The sequence below is a fragment of the Caloenas nicobarica genome, chromosome 4 (genome assembly GCF_036013445.1).
Source record: "Caloenas nicobarica isolate bCalNic1 chromosome 4, bCalNic1.hap1, whole genome shotgun sequence".
Lineage (NCBI taxonomy): Eukaryota > Metazoa > Chordata > Aves > Columbiformes > Columbidae > Caloenas > Caloenas nicobarica.
Genome location: NC_088248.1, coordinates 52,593,686 through 52,617,676, shown reverse-complemented (window position 1 = coordinate 52,617,676; position 23,991 = coordinate 52,593,686). Strand labels below are relative to the sequence as shown.

Below are 23,991 nucleotides of genomic sequence, written 5' to 3'. Positions count from 1 at the left end.
TTATATGAAAATTCAATAGACAATAACATTCATAGTACAGTCATGAGCTATACAACTTATCCTTCAAACTACTGTCAGTCTTCTCCTGGCAAGAGGTTTCTGAGATTTTTTTTTTTTCTAGAAGTCCTTATAATCCAGCTCTCTTCCATAATCTTACTTCAGAAATTCTGTTTTCAAAGCCTTAACCAGCCAAGCCCCTTCTGATAATGAGGTCCACAAGCACCTCCTTTCCGAGCTTGTTAGTATTATTCCTGTCATCAGTCTCAAAGTCTCTACAGTCCTCAAATAAAATCAGCTTGTAGCAGCTGATGTACTATTCTGCATGAGGTATACTGTTGGCAAAAAACCACCATAGGGTGTAATCCCTACATTTGTCTTCATTCCTCCCTAGACCTTATGAAAAATAATTAAATAAAGCAAAATCCCACAGGCAAGAGAGAACAAAATGCCAGAGAATTCCAGCCTTGAACCATACTTAACTTTCTGCAATATTCTATAACAATCTAAACTTTACATATATTTAAAACACTACCAGTGATGCCTGGTTACTCACTTTTGGACTGCTTTAAACTGATAGCTTAAGGGATGACTTTTAGAAAGGGCTAAACATTCACAATCTGAAAAGCAGGTCTTTTTCATATGTCTTAGCACACCAGAAAATGAGGCATCCAAAAACTAAGAGCATACTAAACAGTGTAAAACTTTGAGTTGATTTTTATACATAGAGTTCTGAAAAAAAAAAAAAAAAAAAAAAGCAGAATCCATCAACTCCACAATGCAATCACAGCAACCTCCTCAGCACTGAAGAAATTTGCTCATATCTATCAACTTTTCACCAGAGGGAATTTTCATGTTTACCTTCAGTGACACAAATGCCTATCTTCAACCAGAACATTTGTGTTCTCCCTTTCTTCTTTAGTAAAAAGGAGTTAAATTTAAAATGAATCCACAAGACCCATCAAATATAGTCATAATTATTTTAGGTTTCTGAACCACTTCTACATTCTAACAGTACAAATCTAAATGGTTTTTTTAGGACCTTTTTGGTCACATTAAGAACATAAATTTCGTAGGGGGAAAAATAGAAGCTTGTTAAAATAACAATCAGAACTTGATGTATATGTAAAAATTTTCATAACTTGCTTTTCAGTCTACATATGGATAGATATACATATGTCTTTGCCATTGCCAATATAATTACTATCACATTCAAAAAGTCACAGCTGTATGGGTTTTAGCCAAGAGCACCATCAGTTTACCATCTCCGAAGTCTTCTGGTTCAGCCATGCTCATTAATAATGTTGTCAAATAATAAAATAATTATATCAATGTTTCACTCTAACCCAGCAGACAGACTTTATCAAAATGGAGAGGCAAATAACGATAGTTTTTTTAGTTTTGACATTGCACACAAAAGATTATGGTATTTTAAGAAAGGCTGAAGAAGTCATGGTTTAATCACATTAAAAGCCTGTGAGGATACCTTGATGCTTCTAGGTAATTGAATATAATAATGGATGAGTGCATACCAACACTATTGGAAAAGTACCAAATAGCTGAGTAGAACTGTAAATATCAGCACACTTATAATAATAATATTAGCACAACTGAGGAGGCTTCTGGAAGGAAAACTGAATTGGAAGAATAAATTTGCATCAATACTGTATACTTTATATATAATCCTTAGACACAGCATTGAGAGTTACAAAATTTATCTTAACGTTCCATATTTTTTTTAATTAAGTTACCCACACGCACTTTAATAAATAATATTAAAAGGAACACTGATGCATAATATTGCAACATTGTCCACTGGTGCCAAAACACTATAAAATCAACTGCATGGTATGAATGCTCTCTTAGGTAATTAAAAATATCATCAGTTTTTAAAAAAAGAATGAAAAAAAGGACACACTATTAAGGGGCAAACTGTGACTCAGTGAAACACTATGTGAATTATAGATGCTGACACAGAGACTTGCATTAAGAGTGTATTTGAATAATGGAACCTCAATATAATAAATACTGAGACATAATAAAACAACAAGTGTTATTTTTGAAGGATATTTCTGTAAATTTAATTTTTAGACCATATATTATAATTGTTTAGAAAACTTTAATGAAGGGGAATACAGAACATAGCAGTATTATTTATTTAATTTGAAACAGCAATTAAGAACAAATATTAGATTTTTCAAGATAGGAATCAGATTCTTATCTCTCAGTTTCATTTAAGGAAATATTTATATTCTATAGCAATTTAAACTGTAAGTAAAGGTATCATAATGCAATACTCCATGTTCACACAAAAAGTCTAGGCATCCACAGTGGACAATGGTGGGAAATACAAAAGATACTGTGAAGATGCACAAACCCTTAAAATTTTTTCAGTGATGAAAGTGTTAACACACATTGTCTATTTACAGTAGTCCTACGAATAAGCAAATGTCCACATTTACCTTTCTTGGGAAATCTGAGCCATAGTGCAAACGCCTTCATTGTTCCCGCTCCTATACCATCAGTGGACAAAGGGACAAACATGACTTTACCTGTTTAAAATGACCATGACCTGTTTTCTGCAGATTTCACAAGCCAAAAGATTCTTATTTACCACATCCCTAAGGAGGAAAAACAATTCAAGGGGAAACAGACATGTAGTGAAATAATGACTCATCCTCACTTCCCACCCACAGTAGCTGGTTTCAGTTTTAGGTTTTAAATATCAAATGGGCTAAAGCAATATATCCTCTGCGGGGGCAGTACTGGTCTTTGCTGTTAATGATCTTCAGCCTTTCGAAGTCTGAATGACAGAGCAATCTTAATGCCACCCTACAGAGCCAGGCTGCCTCCTCAGCGGGATCAACTAAAAATCACTTTTCCAATGTTTGACAGCAAGTCACCTCCTACCTGCAATTCCCGGACGGGGAAACTTCAAGAGGAAACCTTCTCTTTTGAATACAGCATGGCTTAAACCCTGATGATAAAGATCATTCTTTGAAGCCAGAAACACACAAAAGAACTGCTTCCAATCAGAAAAATGTTTGAGTCTCAGGTAAGCATGCAGAGATGTATGGGAAAGCAGCTACTACAAAGAATTACAAAAGAAAAGCGTTATTACTGCAAGCAGACTCCTCTCTTGATCCTGTCAGCTAGTGGGACCCAGGCCCTTTTGTCAGTAGCAAAATTGTCCTCATTTATACATGCCATACACTGTCTCTTCTGAAACTCTTCTTTTCTTGACTTAGAAAAGGAACTGAGAGGAAGAACAGGGTAGAATAGTTTACAGGTCTTTTGTCTTACATCCCCTGTGGCTCTCTTCACACCGCTCAAGTACTGTTGATCTACCATAAGCAAAATTTGCAGGCAAAGCAAGATTTGTCACTGGGGAGGGGAATGACATTGCTAAGGAATTTTACAGACTGGTTTATTTTTTTCTCCTTAAAATATCATGATGAGTTTTACATTTTAGTTTTAGAAACAATATATTGCTAGCAAGCAACAAGACCCACCTGTGGAAAAAAAGGGCTAGATACTTTAGTTTATTACAGTTTTAGCTAGTCTCCTATCTCCATGGGCTGTCTACGATTTCCTCTAAAGCTTTCATTAATGCTCTGGCTTTCTCAGTGAGATTTACTAGTAAGTAAAATCAAAAGTTTAGTATTCACTGCCTTTTCACTAGCATCATAACAGATTCAAAAGACAACTCAGAACCCACAATACTGAGCCCTGTGACAAAATTTAGATGCCTTGCCTAGGAGTGCAGTGAAAACTCTCCCTTTATACCACACAGGGTATCAGTCAACTCAATGAACTCAATGAAACCTCTTCTGTGCAAAGATAAACATTAAGTGAAGGGATGCTTTTCCATCGTTCTGGAAGTCATGGCACACAAGCATTTGCTGAAAGGAAGCATGTAACCTGTTTCAAATTATAGTCTCACAGGAAGAAATCACCCTTCCTTTTAACCAGAGGCTTTTACCAATGTCCCTGGAGTACACTGGCTGGCTCAGTTCACACCTGGCATGAACACAATCAGCCTTTCCCATTCTTTGAAGGAGAGAGGGACTCAACGATTGAATGCAGCCTGGGTCAGGCTTCCATTCCCAAATGTTAAGCCCTCAAGGGGACTAAAAGTCATGTGGACACCTGGGTACTAGCTCTTTAGGAGTGTCTGTTCTACTAATTAATACTCAATTTTAAAAATAGTTTTATCGTTAATAATAAAAGGAGGAAAAAAAAATAACCTTTTTCTGATTTAACCTGATTTCTGATTTTCTATCTGACATTTCACCAGAATGATAACAGTCCATTGCTCATTCACCCATCTGGTTGAAACATTAACTTACAAAAGAGTAAATAAAGAAAAACGTTCAGGTTTTGATTCATCTGGCAACATGGCTTTACAACTGCTATTGCAGGTACAGGTGAAGCAAAAGCAACAGACAACTGAAAAAGGAAGGACAGATCTATTCCTTTCACTGACTTAAACTATGTGGGTAGCAAGCCCATGGCATGAACCAATGCAGAGGCCTTTTCTACACCCTGGAGAATATTCTGCCTCTCACCGTGAGTCAGTCTCCCCACAGCACATTCATTGGGGTATGTGGACATTCACTGAGCTTTTTCAAGAATGGAAGCACAGTAATTCTTTCTAATTCCTGGCCTTGTACTCTTTAGCTCAGGCATTCTATATTAGTTTCTATTTCTGTATCTGTCATGAGGACAAAAAATACAGTATTATTTCATAAACAAACATAAGAGATCACACTTAATGCATAACTGAGACAAAATACAATAAATTTAAAAAATTATATTAACAACTATTTAAAAACATTTAAATTAGATGTATATGCACCAATTCTCAGATATTTGGAAACAGTAAACTGAAATGATGACTGATGCAATTAAACAAAACATATACTACTTTAGGCAGACACATATTTAAATCCAGATTCTTCCTGTTGGGCTTTCAATTGAAAGGTCAAAGGTGTTCACAAATTACAAAGCATAGCTCATACATCAATTTTAAACAAATCTTTTACAGAAAATTATAAAAACCATGTTGGAGGTGATTCTCCTTCAAAGTCTTACACAATCCTATGTCTCTGAATGTCAGAAAACTGGATAAGGTTAAAGACTTTGAAGCACATCAACATGAGAATATTAAATACATTACCCAGAGCTCATGCTTTGGCTGCACTGCCACTACATAAAACAGATCCATTCAAACACAGAAGACATGCATTGAAGACCAATGAGGTACAATCATAGACAAAACCTTACCAAAAAATAACACGCTGAGCTGTACTCACTACTAAAACAGACAAGTGGTGAACACTAATACAGAAATATCAAGGAAAATTATCTTTTTTGGAAAATATATTTCAGGAGATGCCTAAGATAGGTGCAGTATAAGTTCCCCCAGTCTTTTTCACCTCCCTGCCTTTACGGCAATTCTTTCACTCATGTCCCTCTCTTTCAGTGAGAAAACTTCTTACTGAAGAGGTTCTGGTTCGTATCCTTAATGTTCAATCATTTGAGCTACTGAACACTGATTATTGAAATTAGTGCAAATTAAGCATGTGTTAATGGCATCAACTCACGATAGCATCACTCTTTATGACAGTACATAAGTACATGCTTTACTGAATTCGGGTCTAATTACACTACTGATTAGAAATAGGTTTAAGCATGTGCTTAAGCAGTAATGGTCAGAATAATATGACTCCAAATACCGTGACCCCAGCTGCCAGTAAACGAACTTTTACCAAGGTAGGTTTCAAAATGATTGCAGCATCTAAGTCCAAGTAATTATAGTCTTTGTTTCTTACTTTTTTTTTTTTTTTTAGTATCACTTAGATTTCTTGGAATCAAGTGTTTACATGCAGATTAGAAAGAAAACACACAGGACTAAAAAACCACATTTCTTACATGCCATGTTACAGTTCACTGCAATCCCATTTCTATTCGCACTCACAATACTACGGGAAACTAAAATTATTTAATCAGAAACAAATGAAGTACACAGAAAAATTGTCAACAGACACAAGCAAGTGTATCCATAAGCCAAACAGCCACAACATTCAACAGGTTTAATACTGCATTACATTGTTTCATAGAAATTAGAGATTAAAGACTTCTTATCCATCCCTTGCCAATTTTGGATGTTTTCTGTTCTCCAATTCAGTCACTGGAGGCTGATTGGCACCTGACAACCACATGAATAGAAAAAGCTAACCAGATATGCCAGAGGAGAGCAGGCTGTGAAATTTCTGTTTCCTCTTGTGAAGTGCCAAGTTCTTTCAAGTTCCTTTTGTTTAAAGGTGAATTAATGAAACTCACATAATGAGTTCACAAAATCTGGGCCTTGTGTTGTATAGCAAGTAGACTGCTTTTCAAGCACACATCCAACATACTGCTGCTGAAGCCACCTTCATCCCTCCCACAGAAGAATGTGTTTAGTGTGCTGTCAAAAAGTATCAAGCTGCACTATGGAATTAAAACTGACACATTTCCATTGTACTGAATATTGTCTGAAAATGAGACTCTAAAGAAACAATAAATTATAGTAGATCACTGTTGTTAATGATGCTGCACTTCTACACTCAGTCTAACAGTCAGAAGAAGCTGGTGCTAAGAAAGGTCACACAACAAATAATGTCTGCCAATCTCAACAGCAGGCTTTCGGATTCTCTCAACCACTTCCATATTTCATCAGCTAAACACTGAAATAAAGTTTGCATTATAACGGGATCTTCTCTGTCACACATTCTTCCAGAATCACTGCACATAGTCTTGCATTCTACATTAAACTTCAGGGCTGAACACTGCAGTAACATTTAATCCGAAATGTGTATTGCATATCATATCTTATTATGTCTGGTACCAACTAGAATATAAAAATACATTAATCTTTTCTGAGACATTTAGAGGAGGGAGAACATTCAACAGAAATATTGGGGTGGGGGGAGTCCTTCATGTATCATTTTCTATTATTAGCCATTAACCATGTCTTTATCTCCAGTACTGAACATCCTTACCTACAGCCCAATGCTAATCCCATTAATCCTCTTTAAAGATCTGTAAGGCCTTCCATGTAATTCTGACTTCTACTTAATGCATATCTTAATTTTACAGTGTTTTTAGCAAGCTCACTTGAGACCAGTTTCTTTTTGAGAAAGGAGGAAAGACTGCACTTTATCATAATGAAGACAATGGATTTAAAAATAGAAATGAGATACTAAATGCTGTCAGCCAGCAATAGTCAACACAGATAAGTCAGTCCAGAAAGGCTACTACAGAAGAATTGCTACCAAAGTAAACAGAAGCTCTGACCACAGAAAGGCTGGAGAACTGGTCCTATGATTTTTGGGGCAATACATCCCATCTTGGAGAAGGATCTGCAATGCATAGGGATTATTTTAAATCCCTCTGCCCATAACAGGGCTTTTCCATTAGAAAGAAACAATTACCTCATTGTTATTTACACAGCAATCCATAACACGGGTTCAGTAAATTTATACCATTTGGTTTTGGCTCAGTGAGTAACGTACGCAGTAACAAGCAAATGATGATCTACAAAATCATACTGTATGCGAAGTGGAGCCAGCATACAATACACTCTTAGGGCTGGAGATTTAACATAGTGCCTTTGAATACAACAACTATAGCACTGTTACAGTTTTTCCAAACTCTGCTGATACAAATTCTACTGAATATAGAGTTATGACTTTTTCTCTGGCCCTGAGTATGAACCAGACAAAGGAGCTGGGAATGGGGAGGATGTGAAGAGCGTTATGTTTAGTGGCCAGAATCTCAGCCAGCATCAGTCTGGTTTCCATGAAATGAGTAAGCAATGGCAGCTGGGTAGGAATTTTTGATAGTTATAGCCCTCTTGGAAAACTTTGGGGAACTCACAACAGTGAAGTAACAGGAGATGGAGCACAGGCGTAATGTTGAAAGCCAAAAGCCTGTATCAATGGTCAGGATAAGACAAGCTCAGAATTACCCTTCATTTTTTGATATACCTATTTCTCACTGCTCTAATCTCTGCATTCTGTATAAATCTGAATGTGATTAATTATGACTTAATCACTCTTCTTAACATGCTGCAGAGAACAAACGGCTGGTTGAAAAATAGAAATGTTCCATTTCAACTTTTAAAAATCAGGATTAATAAAATCACCACCTTACAGATGAAATGGATGAGAATAACTAATCCCATTTTATTAAGGCTTTCTTTGTAAAGGTGTAAGAGATGCTACAAAATTCATCTGCATTATCATTTAGGAATAAAATTGAAAGCTTATGTAGAACTGTCCAGTTGAATAACATAGCCTCTTGACTCCGCATTTTGTTAGAGCTGGACAAAAATAGGTGTATGTTCAGGCAAATTAAATCTTAAGGGTATTTATTTTTAAATTTTCTTTTCAAAATACCAGTATCAGTTCTATAGTTGATCACAAGAGGGAGACTACATCACCATATTTCCTCTCATTGTTTCAAATTTTTAAAGCATCCAAACATTTTGGACCAGCTCTAATCTTTGACTGCTCACTAAAAATTGTTAATGACTGTTCAATTAGCATTTCTTTCTGAGTTTGTCAAACCTCTGAAATTTATAGGTAAAGATAGCCAACCCAGTAAACAAGATTGAACAATGCAAAGGCTGTTGGAAAGAAGATCCGAGAATAGGAGTCAATTTTCGCAATCCGGATGTGTATCCTTCCTTCTCTCCAAGATCCTGTGCGGCAGTCTTCAAAACAACAAAAGAAGCTAGCACAGTCTTTCCCTTCTAGGCACTCATATCCATAATCATCATCACGTTCAGGGAGATGATTTATGTTATTAATTGGAATTAACGTTGATCCAGGTCGAACAGCAATTGCAGGTGGTTTCTTAAGAAAAAAAAAAAAGAAAAATATAGTTTTGCAGGTTTTCTTATCTTTCCATTAAATAATTCCATAGGTTTCCATAGCAAAGGCTAATATAAGCACATTCAGTACAACATACAGGAATTCCAATGTTTAAGAAAACAGTTTGGGGAGCATTACAAATTATGAACTGCTGTATATAATTAGCTCATGCAGGCAAAAGATCATGAATGATTTTCACCTGCCACAGTGAAAACTGAGTTGTGCTGGGATTTGGGAATAGTGGATAATTAGTTACATAGACAGGGTTAGCTGATCCCATCTACACAACAGAAATGAACATTTTGAAGTCAGTCACAGCTTGAAAACTGGGTCACAAGCAAGTCCACAAGCAGGCTATAAGCATTGCTAGCAAGTGAATGATGGTTCTCCCATCACTTAGAGTCCTTAGGAAACTGGATGTGTTTCTGGAAGCTACACCAAAAAATGCTAAGGGGATTAGTATAGCATCACTAGGGAAGTTTAATACACTGAGACACATAAGGTCAGGCTATGTCATCTAACCCTCTGATGTAAAATCCCTAAACAATATGCCTCACCTTTAGAAACCAAGACATAATACAACTCAGGAGAATGCCATTCAAGTCAGCAAAACTGATTAATTCAGCTCTTAATTCTTAATCTTACTTTCTGTCGGCATAACTCAACCCTCTCGCAAACTGGTAAAAACTCAGTGTAATAGATGTTAAGGTTCATACACATTTTTTCATAGAAAAAAGCTGTGTGCCCTAGTACATATACTGTTTGCTATTCCCTTTCTTGCAACTTTTGCCTTTTCGCCTTCCTTTTACTTGCACTATCACAGCCCATCTTTCCCCCTTTTATTCTTTTGTTTCCACACAGTTCTCTTCATTCTTGTTTTACTGAATATTTCAAAAGTCTCTCTCTCTCTGTCCTTTTTTGTCTTTCTAAATCTCATAGCCTTTTTAAACTACTCCATAATACTCTTTCTTTCAACCTCCACCCCCCCACCCCCCCACCTTTGGCATCTCTTCTAAAATCTTCAGAAATAGGAGTTACATCAACACTACTCTTACATTGTCTTTACCATCTCCATATTTTGTCATGTAAGGAATAAATACAGCAGGAAAAGATGCAGTCAGAAGAACTAAGTGGGTATTGAAGTGTAGAGAAGAATCTCTCTTAAACAATTATGAATGATAGGCAATTTAAAAATATGAAAAAATTATGAAAAGCAGGAAGCCACATCATTTAGATTCTTGTTATGTTTTAGAGTGCTGTTGTCCCACTTCCAGGGAATTACTTTGGACATTGCACAGATCTCTATACATTGTTAAGGAGGCACTCTATTGCTGCAGGCACATTTTACCTGATGGCCCAAAGAGTGAAGTTAAAGCAGCGCAGTATCCACCACTTGTTCAAACGGCTTTGTTTAATAAGTGTCTTTACCAGAGGAAGTTTCACACAGACTGCTGTTTCAACACTTTTTAGACATAGTGACCTAAGGAGCTAATTATCATCCTAAAGGACCTCATTATTCTTTTTAGTTATGATAAAATACTGACAACACTAACAAACAGCAGTTACATGCTTCTACCCTAATTTGAGGCATTGCAAACAGGGCTTATTTTTATAAAACATAAAAAGTTCCATTTTTTTAACTTACAAAATCATTATTTTGTTGAAGATATATAGGGAAAGATTGTTATTTCTGATTCTCACCTACTCTGGCTCTACAATAATTTTCTGACTGTTGGTTCTGCCAATGTAATATTCATGGCATGATTTGTTTCTACTAGTGGGGTAAAACAGGTATCCTCAACCTAGAAACACCATGAGAGGAAGAAAAAACCAATAGTACTGCTTTTCACTGCTCATGTCACCAGTACAGACTGAAGCTGGCTACTGAGTTACAGACTGAATTAGAGGTTGCCTGAGAGAGGCAGAAAGATGGTGCCATCTTATAGGCCTAACTGCCTACAGGGAATACATAAGATGTGTGTAAGAAAGAGGCAGCATGAGGGAAAATGGGCAAAAAGACTGAAAAAATTACACAGATACAGTAGTACATGCTGATTGTTCATGTACATGCCTAGTGTGATTGTAGATAAAACCCCGAGTATAGTAAGAAGCATTTATAATACACTCTGATAGGACCAAAATTAAATTATTCTGCATTAACATTAATATATGTACAAAAGAAAGTGATTGTCTGTGGATAGCAAAGGTGATGCATTCACTTCAAGTGAAATGATGATCAGAACGAGATCCACAACTAATTAACTTTAATCTTTCCTGCCCAAACTCATTATCCTTACTAATGTGGATTTACATAAGCCAATTCATACCACCTTTCTTGAATGATGCCAGCACATATTTTGTAAGATGAAACTGCTGGAATCATTTGTAAAATCCCACCATTTTTTTGCACAAGATTATTTATTGCACTTTCTTGGCATCAGTTCCTGGATTAATAAGCTTTTATTACATTTTGCAGTAGAAATAGAAGACCTATTCAAGGCAAGTTTTCCAAGGGAAAAACACACCTGTAAATGAGAACCTTTCAGAAGGAATTAAAGTAACTATTTTAATTCAAATGGTTTGTTGAGTTACATATCCATAACTACAAGAGAAAAAGAATTAATAGAAGTCTTTGAAAAAGGGGGGAAAAAAAAGAAAAACATGGATTTGTAATTGTACAACTTCCCATTAATTAATCAGATAGCTTATTCAATTGTTCTATTTGGAACAAGAAATTTTATAGCTTTTTATAAAATGTCACCAGACAAAACCCTTAATTATCAAATTAGAATCCTTGCATGTAACTGTATTAAATTTAATCCCACCCTTTTTTTAGAATAAGCTTTTATCTAGTATGATCTTATAGCCACAATGTGCTGAAACAAGTCTGAAGAATTCTGTGTGAAAAGATGGTTGGTTTTCAACTACTTAGAAAAAGAAGCATGCTTTAAGAACACAGCAAAACACAACTGAACAGTGTTTTGAGTATTGTATTGCTAATTTTAACCAAACTCCAGCTATTTATTCAATAAGTCACATAGTTGCCATCTCACCATTATTCTACACTTTAAATTGTCATATACACTGAAAATCTCAAAGCATTTGGCAGATAATTGCACAAATGGCTGATGTGTGAACAGTTTCTAGAAAGTCTCATTACTCCATTCAATGGTGTATACTTGCAAACCACTTCAATGGCTTTTGATCTGCCAGCAACATTTCTTTACTATCTGCCTGGTTTGAATAAACAGCATTTCCTCCCCTCTTCCTTTTCTTCTTGTGCATGCTGAGCACAAACTTATTTCAGTTCCCTTTTCCCTAAGTATTTTTGAGAACTCATTGCAACCACCACCTAAAATTGAATCTACGTTGCTAACACAGGGAAGTCCCCCAAGATTCTGCAGCATCTGTTATTTTTTACCTTCATTTCTCATCTGTGGCCCTTGCCAAAGCCTGTTTTCCATCCTTCCCATTGTGCCCACATTTGCTTCTATCACTAACAGTAAGGAGGTCTGAGGTTTCCATTTCCCAGTTCTCTCAGCTGTGCTGGATTAATCCTTCACCACTAGCCTTGTCCTAAATACAGAGCTGAACCAGTCAGACCAGCTCACCGTATGAAACGTCAGGGCTCTCATTTCCCTGGTGTTAAGCCAGAGCAGCCTTGCGGTGCCACCATAAGACAGTCTCCCACAGCAGCACTGCTCAAAATGAGTGCACCATTGCTTTCCGACGCTAGTTGCAGAATAGATATGGTTCATAACAGGATTTCTGCATTTCCATATCTGTAATTTCATTTTGATTTCTGTTTGATCTTACACAGGTGATAATCAGCCTTCACCCTGAAAAGACAACTTATATGAGTCAGCTGTGCTCCAGGTTCCTCTCATGAAATGATCTGGAAGGGGGCTTTATAACATTGTCTGCCCTCTTACTCTCTCCAAATATGACTACAGTCAAACCTTAGATATTAAGACTAGTGTTTGAATGAATACAACTATTTAGCACCTTCACCTCAACATTTTATTAGTTTAAAAATTAGAGTTAAATATTTGTACTGGCTTCCAACAATAGATTGGAAGTTCCAGTATTCTGACTACACAAACAGAAAGCCTCTTAAAATTGAGTAAGACTTTCTCTTGGAATATGTGAGGATTCACAACATACAAATAGCAACTTGTAAAAGCAGGAGGCTCATTTTACCAGAAATAAACATGGAAGTAAATAAAGAAAATAAATAAATAAAAAGTTTAAGTATATTTTCTGAAATGGGAGTCAGAATACTGACCAATAATAAGCACTTTTTCTTTTGCAAAGATAGCAAGATAAGACCCAAGTTAGGTGACGCAGACCCAAACAAATCCTCATACCTTCAATCCATACGCATTATTTCTACTGCTACAGTCTTATCTATGGATCTTTGCCGGCTACTGTTTTCAGTAGCACTGTGCCCAGACAGAACTGTCTCCATGGGCACACACTTCACTGGCAGCTCTAGAAGCACCAAGGGCTTGGGTATGGCATGCAAACATGGAATATTATATTAAACCACCCTCTAGCTTAGGCTCGTGTTCACATATGAGTGGAATGATCTAAACCCTTTGTTCATTAGCAGTATTTACAGAAAATTAGTATAAGCCCCCAACTGAAACAAAATAATAAATACTAGTTGTAGTAAACTTTCAACATTAGCCTTTGTACTTAAGAACTAGTCTCTCAAAATTAATGCTACAATAAAGAGCATTCTGTATTTTCTTCTTGTTTGGGTAAACTTACCAATGGCTTAGATTTTGCCTTCTTTTCTTTTCCTTTGTCCCCTTTTCTGTTGCTGGTAAAGTAATGCAAGGTGCCATATTCCATCAAAGCAGCAAACACAAAAATGAAGCAAACCGAAACAAAAAGGTCCATTGCTGTCACGTACGAAACCTTTGGGAGTGACTTCCTAGCAATTGTACTCAATGTCGTCATGGTCAGCACTGTTGTAATGCCTGCACAAGAAAGAAAGAAGGAAAGAAAACAAAACGAAATAAAACAGGAAGAAGGAAGTGTATAAGTAATCCAATCATATTGTCACCAAAAAAAAAAAATCTTCAAATTAGCCCTTAATTCTTTCACAATGCATACAAGAACTGAGCCACATCAGGATTCACTGCTGATCACAACCGCACACATTAGTGCTAATGCAAGAAGCCCTCCCTATGGATCCAGTGGCCACCATGGGATCATAAAGAAGGCAACACTTTTCACCTTCAGTTTAACTCCTTCCCATTTTCAACACACACTGAATAAACAACGACACCCAAAAAGTTTGTGTAATTTTATAAATGTTATAGAATATCCACATAAAACAAATACAATAGACAAGGAGGTACAAATAAGCACACAAATTCTATAAACACAAAAAAGTCCTTTGGCTCTTGAAAGATTAAAATGTACAAAAGGACACATTCAGAAAAAAACCCCAGGTGTTCTTTATCAATGACTTCAAACTTCCAGAAAACACGAGAAAAAGTAATGTTTTCAATTGTTTGCTTCTGACATGTAGCAGGTCAAACCAGATGACCTTCATGGCCTTTCGGGTCTCATTCTAAGTTACTAGGTGGTTTTTCAATACTGCGTCTTAAGTAATATAAAATGTTTCCATTGATTCACTTACATACGAGTTAATTAAAAGAACAAGCTGGCCTTAATAGCGCTGTGTTCAGAATCTCAACTATATTACTCGTTACTGGTTTAACATTTAGAAGGTGTTAACACTTTCTTCTTATATGTGATGCTTCAGAGAGATGCAAAGCCTTTTTCACAGTAGGCTAAAATTAAGATGTGACCTTTCCTTTGGAGAACAATACTTGAACACACAAATAAGGTTATTTACATGCACAAGCTTATTCCCAAAAATGTGTTACACCAATCTAAGGCTGTCTATGGGTTTTAAATCAAAGCGTGGAATCAGGGGTTGTTATGGACTGATCCTGAAGCAGGAAAGCAGTGGTGATTTTGCAACAGATCTCCCAACGAAATTACATGCCTAAAAGGGCAAACAGATAACCACAGAGTTTTTAAAAGCGCTCCACTCCCACTAGATGCTTTTGAAAAATCAATTAGGTATTTCTCTGCATAACTAAATGTCTAAATACATTTAATCATCTCAAACCTTTTGCTTTGGGAAACTGCAATCTGCCAGGATCTTTCAACATATGAAAAGGTCCAGGGGGGAAATGACACGATTCCTCTTACTGACTTCTGTTCAGAGAGGACAAAAAGAGACGTGGACTTTCCCAGTCCTCTTCACTGTGTGAAAGGCATACAGGAGGCTGTCACAGGGAGCAAACCTTCCACAGCATCACGACTGCTTGCCATGATGGACCTTGCTTAGTTTTGGCTATCTTGTCTTAATTTCTCATATTTTTTTCTATAAAATTTTGTCTACTGACTGATATTGTCTTTCTTCTTCACCAGAATATCTGTATGTGGGAAAAGTCTTCCCACAATCTGCCAAACGATGGCTTCTGCATGTTCACACATAAGGAGCTCAGAGTAAACTGCAGGGAACTGTAAATTCGACATTGCAAACATCTGTAGTACATCTCCAGTAGATGAAGGTTAGTACTGCTGAAGTGGGAGCATGAAAACTCTAGCTTAACCATGAGCTGAAAGGCAAATTTGGTAGGTTCGTGACACAGGAAAAGTACTCTGTAAAAAGAACAAACTGGATACAGAACTAGCAGGATAACAATACAACAGTTTTTCCGTCATGGCTACTGCCTTTCCAGACAGTATCCACAATGATGCCCAATGATTAGTCAAAGAAATCTTACAATAAATTTCTAAATCAAGACCTGAAACTATCAATAGTTTCACTTATTTATTCAAGACTACAGGCTCTCTTCACTAAACTTTGCAGTACTTTTAAATAGCAAAATGTTAAGATCCAAGATTCACATTTTCTTCCCTCGTCTTTTCATTATGCTACTGAGCCATGCTCATTTTTTCTTATTTTCTGTCTTGACTCATTAATCTTGCAGCCTTGACTGCACAGTGGTCCAGTTTCAGTGGGAAAGGCAAGGAGTTAAAGCCTGGGCTCACCCTTCCAATGCTCCTAGAAAGTGAGAATGGTGTGTCCACAACCCCATGAGCTGACGAGGAAAATTAACTCACATTTCTCACTTCCTAAGATACCTTCTGAGCTCCTGATCTTTCCCCCAAAATAGGTCATACTGCCACCACCAGTTTCACTAAAAGCCTCCGTCGCTGCTAAACTGGAAGTTGCTACCGTGTGTCCTCCATGCACCCCTGTCTATCCTGCTTTATGTGGGGACTACGATGCCTCTCCAAGGCAGCACATGAATCCTAAACAGCCAAATGCTGGAGACTGACACCATGCTAAACAGGTCAGCCAAGATGACATTAACACAAAATTATCCCTGTAGCAGAACTTGCAACACACTTCGGTACTGTCTATAGTAAAAGCAGGACAGTGAGTCAGTTTTTGTGAGTTAAATGCTTAACTGCCTGAAGTGCAACTTTGGTTGCAAATTTTCTGTCCTATCCTGGGCTTAAAAGAACAACTGAATCATTTCAAAAATTTATGTTATTTAAAAAAAAAAAAAACAACAACATTATAATTAAAAACCAACACCAGATCTTCACAGTTTTTGCCTGTGTAGTAATGACATCCTTTGATCCATGACGAGATGTGAAGTCCAATCATACTAATCAGACTAATGATTACCTATTGCCATCTCTGGAGATGACAAAAAGAACATAAAGGAGAAAATACGTATTTATGTGAACAACAGCAGGTCCACAAGGCTTGGATCAGGATTTCCATTCTCAATGCTCCCTCCTTAAGCCCTGCTGTGCAACCACAGCAGGATCCTCCTACTCTTAATCTTGCAGTTCAAGAGAAAGGGTGACCAATGGTCACAAACTGAAGGGGAATAAAATGCAGTTAATTTGCTCCCTACTGCAGATTTGTATTCCTGGGGAGTACCAGACCCTTCAAGGTTGAAAAAAATACATTCTTACCCAGAGAAGTCCTTGCAGGAACTGCATCTTTATTGATCCAAAATGATACCCATGAAAGAACAACTGTGAGTATACAAGGAATGTATGTCTGAATAGTAAAATATCCCATACGTCTGCTGAGATCAAAGAAGATTGTCATAATAATATAATCACCTATAAATTAAAAAAAAAAAAAAAGACACGACATTCATGACACTGAAAATGGTTTTCAGTTGTATCTTCATCTGTGAGCCTTGTTCTACATAGATATTACATGAAATAAAAGTTTAAACTTTGCCTTACCAGACAAGGTATGAGAAATTTCAGTTGTATTTCGTAACCCTACAAATGCAAACTGATACAACCTCCAGTATTTTGGATCTGCCACTTCAACAGAGGTTTTCTTCCATTTGTATTCAATTTCATTTCTGGGATATCCATCTGAAATAAAACAGAGAAAAATCAAGCATTCAGCCACAGTATGTACCAAGGCATGTTTTGTGATGTCTGAAGTTGTTTATAAACTAAATCAGGGCTATACATAAAGTGAGTCAGAGAGAAAGCCAGACTTAAAATTTAACCACAAAATACCTAGCCTCAGTTTTTAGCCTAGCTAAATATATGATAGATTAAAAACTATGGAAATACAAGTGTTGAGGAAATATCTACACAATATTCTGCAACTCGGGTATGAAAAACTGGCTCAGAATCATTACTATAAATTAATACACAAATGTAATACACATTATCATTAAAAGACTACAAAGAGCTTAAAAGGACAGACACTTCTTATTACATAATTTGATAAAATTCCTATTTACATTTATTGAAAATTTCTTTGTCTGTTTTTCCCAGAATGGATTTTTGTGGCCTGACTCACTGTCCAGTACTTTAAGGAAGTGCAACCTTCTTGATTTTCATGTGCCTCACGTGTTGTCCCACATTATCTTGCAGAAAGGCAGAAATGAAATTAAGCAAGAATTGCTTCTGTGGCACAACTACTCAATCAATGGACCTACCAAAGCTCATTTAGCTGGAAGCACTCAAGGAGGAAGTACTAAACAAAAACATTAATTTAAAAAGAATCACTGAATTTTTATTGCATTGGCTATTAGATTTTGCATTTAAGAATAAGTCATTTAACTTTGTTCAGGTGGTTTGGGTTTCTTTTGCCAGTAATAGCACAATTCCCTTAGGAACGCTTTTTTTAATAGAGTTTATATTAAATAAGTGAAGCCTGGAATTTGTGTTTCTTGCTCACATAAGTAAGTCCTACTGAAGGGAGAAGGACTTCTTATACTGATTAAGCATTTACAGGAACACGTTGAAGAAGACAGATCTTAGTTTTCCTTTTAGGAATACCACACAGAACTAATTCAAAGCTGGCAAAACTGGCAGGCACAAAAAATTAAGTTCTTCCAGGGCAATAGATTTCCATTAACTGGAATGGGCATTGTATCAGTCTCCTAAGCAATACAAATATTTTTAAAGTTGCAACTAATTGAAATGCATGTAATTCAACATATTCATTACTGCATTTAATAATGCATTAAAAATGCAATATATCTAAACAAAACATAAACAGGTCAGTTCTTTCCTTCACTACAAGGTTTTAAAAAGTAAACACTTGCTCTCTTGTTGCTAGAATTTAAGGAAATTTAAAGACTGTATGTAAAAGGAAAAAAAAAAATTACCACCTACAGCTTGAAAACTCCAGCGGACAAGAGTGTTCATCCATAGGAAAGTTATGAAGCTGAAGATAACATTCAGCATTAATTGTCAGCCTAATTAGAAAAGGAAGGGGTGGGGGGAGGGAGAAAAAAGATTATATTCAATCATCCAAACACTTCAGACTAGGTAGTAAAGAACATGCACAGAAATCAATTTTGGCAATTAATGGATGTTATGCATAGTCAGCTGTGTATCTGTAAAAAACATCCAGCATCATCAGCAAAGAACAAAAACTCTCATCATAGGCAACCTGAGGACCTGCATTGTTTCAGTTGGCATTTTGAGCCATTTAAAAAACTTTTAATTGATTTGGGGGGATCTCTCGGCTCTCTTCTAGAAACAGGATAAAAGAAAAGGACTGAAGGCAGGGCAAGGAGGAGAGTTTGTGACAGCAAATAAAGGAAGCTTCTGAAGAACACATTTGTCAAGTCAAATTGCATTCAGTGGGGACACACTTTGGCTTGCTCTATATTCATGGAAGCAGCTCCGGTGAAAAAGGCAGCATAGGAAAGAAAGAGCAGCCTTGGTATTTCTACTCATTTAATGTCTAATTCATTAAGGTAATTCACACAACTAATATACATTTTAGAAGCAGTTTAGGACTCATGATGTATCAACTGAATCACTTGCTGCATTTGAAAATACTATCATAGATTTCCAAAGAGCTTCAACGCAACCAACGTAAACCCCAGTTCCACTAACTTCCACTAGGAAACTAGATAATGGCTTAGACTCCAAACTGCCTTCTTTGCATTTGAAGTATCTCTTCCTTTGTTGGTAGCACTGTGAAGAAAGTCAGAATGTCTTCTAAAATAAACTCTGTAAGTTAACATAATGCTTACATACTTGATTGTATGCAATGCTTGCAAACTAGATTAAAAAGGATGAGGAAAGGAAGATTCTGCCACATGCTGCCAGAAAGCCCTGTAAGCCCGTGAACAAAGTAACAGAATCACCAGGTCGGCTCCCTCCAGTACCAACAGGCAAAGAGTGACAGTACAGGGGAGTCAGCAAACCTGGAGCACTGTCAGATCCTATTATTGTTCCTTCAATAACCAATATGTGAACCTCTCAATGTTACTCCACCTGAGGACAAATTCAGGCGATATCCTCACCTATACAGATGTTTGTGTGTCCTGCTGTTTTATTACTAGCTCATCGTACTTCATAGCTCATACTCTAGCACAATAATTCCAACCTATTGCTCTGGGAGAGCTCACATGGGGGTTTTTTGTTGCATTTGTTCTTTCTTTGTTTAACTTAGACCCTGCTTAAGAGAAATTGTACATTGAAACTGAATGGGCAATGGAAGCATAAGGTCCAAAGTATGATTCTAGATTTTTTAGCTACAAAAAGAAAAAAAAATATTAGCATGTTAAGAGAAGAGGCTGTCTAGAGATTTTTATAAACACCAGTATAATAAACTGTTTAAAAGTGCTCTTCAGAGATATTTGTATGCTCTCAAATGAAACATCTTAAGAAAAAAATAAAGATAATACTTTTAAAATATTCTAATTCTTTTTACTTCTGACACAGCATATTTTTATAAATTGTTCATAAAACACTACGAGCCTGCACATGAAAACAGCATAAATGACTGAAAAGAAAGTAATTAAAAGGTGCTAGGTTTTGTTAAAAATATCTAACTAAATAAACTCCTAAGAGTAGAATCAGCTTTACGGGATGCTCTGCATGGACTGTTTCTTGATCAGCTCCTAATTTATTGCAAGATTTTTCAGGCATACTTAAAAAATAAAACTGAGAGAGATGACCTTAAAATGCTTTCTGTAGACTACAGCCTTTCAAGAACTGTTTTCTAAGTGTCTCAAAGATCATTACAGATAGCCTAGATGGTAAGCTTAAAACCAGTCCAAGCACCCCCCATTTGCCAAGAATTATCACCAACATATTCGCTTGTGCCTAATTTGGATAAACAGATTCGTTCATTTTAATATCTTGCAAGGGTAAACATGAAACAGTATATCCAGGACTGGGGACTTAGGTTTAATCAAAGTTCTTATGATTTTTATTATCTGAAGCATTTAACCTTTTACTTACAGAACACAATTTGGTGGAAATTACTGAATGATTTAGAGAACAGAAAATCTGCAAAACACATTATGACTAGATCTGCAATATATTAGTGACAGACCACCACATCGTTCTACGTGCTATATAACATCTTTTTTTCAATCTTGCCTGTACATAAATGAGATTAAAATTTGCTATCCCATTCAATTGTCTTTACCCAATTATCTAGTCGATATATTTCAATGCTACTAATTTCATGCTTTTAATGATCAAATAATTTTTTTTTTTTCCTTTGGTAAACTCCTTGCAAATTCCTGTGGTCCACAACAAAACAGATGCTAAGGATTTTGTTAATATTCATTATTTTCATATTTCTGGTCATAACATTTTTTTTTTCTAGTCGGTTAGTAAAAACCTACCTTAGAGTGTATAATACTCTTCCATCACTCCAGATTCGGAGCAAACGATTTGGAGTTGTAATCCAGTGAGCATCAGATTTCCTTGAGTTCCGGAAGAAAGTGTCTGGAATCCAAATTTTTCCAACCATGTTGCTATTAAGCATAAGCACTTTCATTGAACTGTTAAATTTTAGACGACTGTCATACCATGTCTGGGCAAAAATTATATCTATGGTGTATTCCTAAAAACAGAGAAACAGCCATACTTACGTATACATTTACCAAAGTCTTCAAACCAAGAATTTTTAATTTACATATAATCTAAGGCCACTTCCATTATCTTTCGTATTGCTATTTGCACAGCAGCCTGTAACCTCAAACTGAGAAATTACAGACTGATCAAAGACACACACTGAATTCTGTCTCTACCTCCTCTCCCCTGACACACATCAATTAGTTAAAGAGGAGACATGATGGAAGCTTGCTGCAACTTGGAGACCACCACAGAATGCGACCACTTCTGGGGGGCCTAGACAGAAATGTAAGGGTAACCTGTATACTTCAGGGCTAGAATAGGCTTGTTAAGACAGAGATTCTACATCTCTTAAGAAGCAAACCAAGTAAACTTCCTATATTTTTTCCCCAAACTTTACAACATGCAATTTAAGATCCTTGAAGAAATTTCAGATTTTGAAAAGTTTATGAATATGTGGGAACTAAACATCATAGTTTGCAGAACTATTTGATACCATTTGCCTCGTATATCTACCTACATACACACAAAAGTATACATAATCATAATCAGGAATGAAATTTCCCTAAAACAATTCCACTTTTAAAAGTCTCAAGAAAGCTCCTTTTGTGATAGGAAGTCAAATTCCTCAGTAGACTTATGGCTAGAAAAGAAAGGTAAGAAATAAAATAAATAAATGGAAAACCCACAGCCTTTTAATGATACAATTCTGGACACAGTAAACCTTGAGGGAGATAAACATTACAGATACAATGAAATATTGTTTTTCAAATAATCCAGCCAGTTGTTCCAGCAGTCCAGGCAAAGGAGCAAAGCTACAGCCTCTTCTTTGCTGTATTGGTCACTCCTGACCACAACTCTGACCTTAAGGGCAACGGTCTCTCTACTTGATGGCAGATGTGATCTTTCCTGCACAGCTGCCCAATGAGGGCTCCAATGAGCAACTCAGCAGCTCCTCTGCAGGGAAAAAAAGAGCTGGAGACCAGACTTATACACTTGGTGTTGGTTGTTCACCTCTCAGTTACAGGATGTGTGGGTGGGGGAAGATAAAGTGAGACAGTGGTTCAAACTCTTGCTTGAGCCAAAGGGGTCACTACTAGTTTACTTGGTCAATAAAAATGCACAGAGCAGACAGTCAATTCTGGCTTAAAATAAAATAAAAGTGGAAGGCTTTGCTGGCTAGCATAGGGGGTTTTGTTTATTTTACTTTTAAATAACAACAGCAGCCAACCGTATGAGTTACAGATTCCTCACTCATTTTTGCAACTGATACCACCCATCTCCCAGAAAATTTTGTGTAATTTGGCACTTCCTCCTTGAGAAGTGCCAGGGCATGTATTCCAGGACTAACTAAATCCCTCTCAATTTTCCCACCTCTCCAGGTGGGAGAAGAACAGTTTAGGAAATAAATATGCAAGAGGGAGGCTTGCCCTTGCTCTGTGATGTATGACAGATGAATTACCACCTGGACTATGGTGACTCAATGACTCTCAAAGGTTATGAATAATTAGTGTATGAAGCAAATAGCGTAGAGACAGAAGGAACAAAAGGACTAATCAAAAATGCATTTAAGAGATGACTTCACTCTAAAATTCTGCTTACGCCTTGAGAGTCACCACCATCAGGGGAAGATTCTGCAGGTCAAAACAAGTCCTTGATTATTTTATTTCTGTAAACAATGTTCAAGACACCTGTGAAAACCCAAAGCCTGTTTAACATTAAAATTCAGCTTTCTCTGCTCATCTATAGTGGTTACAACTGGAAAGGAAACTTGTCTTACTGTAGTGGAAGTAAAGACCTGAGGCAGTGCACCAGATAAGCATTTTAATAGGCTTAAATGGAACAGAATGAACAAAGATTTATGTGTTGCCTTTACAGTACAAGTAGGAAAAAAAAAGTCACTGAGTGAAATCAACAGACACAACCAAATGTATGAAAAGAGAAAACTGTTTGAAGGTGCTCCTCTAAGCAGTCACTTCACAGTAGCACTACATTGTCTGAGAAACAGAAATTGTCAAAGTGTCATTACAGTGAAATCCACCCAGAGCAAGAAAACTCACATTGTCATAGAATACCAGCCACCCTAACAAATTAAGATAAAAAAGCAAGAGGAGCTCACAGATTATTTTGAACACACAAAGCAAAGTAACAGCATCAGTGTACCCAGATACTTGTATTCTCTTACCTTTCACTATTAAATGTGCAAGAAAAGAAAAAAAAAAATAAAGTCCTTCACATTACATTCATCACTGTTCAAAAAGAATCTAATACAGAATAGTTTAATATCATGACATTAGTAACTACTTGTTTCCAAGTATCTTGCTGAGTGTATAACAAGAGATCCGAATGCTACCATCTTGTCATATACATACATACCTGGAAGGAGTGGTCCTCCATTTGTAAGCTGGCATGTCAGTACCCAGACATCTCCATCTCCCTCAGGAGTCAGCCAACCAAAGGCATAATCCTACTAATCTTGCAGCCTCAAGGTGGGTAGCAGCAGCAGTTCACCCCTTTCTTCAGCTGGGACCCAGAGTCAGTGCTCTCTGATTTCTCCCAAGATCATTTATTCCACTTCTAACATCTGCCTTGGTGGATATTACTGCCTACTTCTTCAGCATGACTATTTGTCCTATGCCTCCCTGAGACCTTGCTGTCT

General features: G+C 36.7%; 1 protein-coding gene across 1 annotated transcript; it reads right to left on the bottom strand.

Moving 5' to 3' along the window:
* Nucleotides 1-8,618: 8,618 nt before the first annotated feature.
* GABRG1 (gamma-aminobutyric acid type A receptor subunit gamma1) lies at nt 8,619-21,228 on the bottom strand. The gene is made up of 6 exons (XM_065633375.1): nt 21,101-21,228; nt 18,621-18,703; nt 17,223-17,360; nt 16,941-17,093; nt 13,689-13,900; nt 8,619-8,897 (listed from the first exon to the last, which is right to left on the bottom strand). The coding sequence occupies exons 1-6, from the start codon at nt 21,226-21,228 to the stop codon at nt 8,619-8,621; spliced, it is 993 nt and encodes a 330-aa protein (XP_065489447.1).
* Nucleotides 21,229-23,991: the final 2,763 nt, after the last annotated feature.

What these genes read in the sequence shown, in the direction of transcription:
- GABRG1 (XM_065633375.1), bottom strand. Translation starts at nt 21,228, where the DNA reads ATGGTTGGAAAAATTTGGATTCCAGACACTTTCTTCCGGAACTCAAGG. An exon ending in AGAGTATTATACACTCTAAG is followed by an intron (nt 18,704 to 21,100) that starts GTAGGTTTTTAC and finishes TTTTCTAATTAG; the next exon opens with GCTGACAATTAATGCTGAAT. An exon ending in AGGCAAAATCTAAGCCATTG is followed by an intron (nt 8,898 to 13,688) that starts GTAAGTTTACCC and finishes TTTTTTCTTAAG; the next exon opens with AAACCACCTGCAATTGCTGT.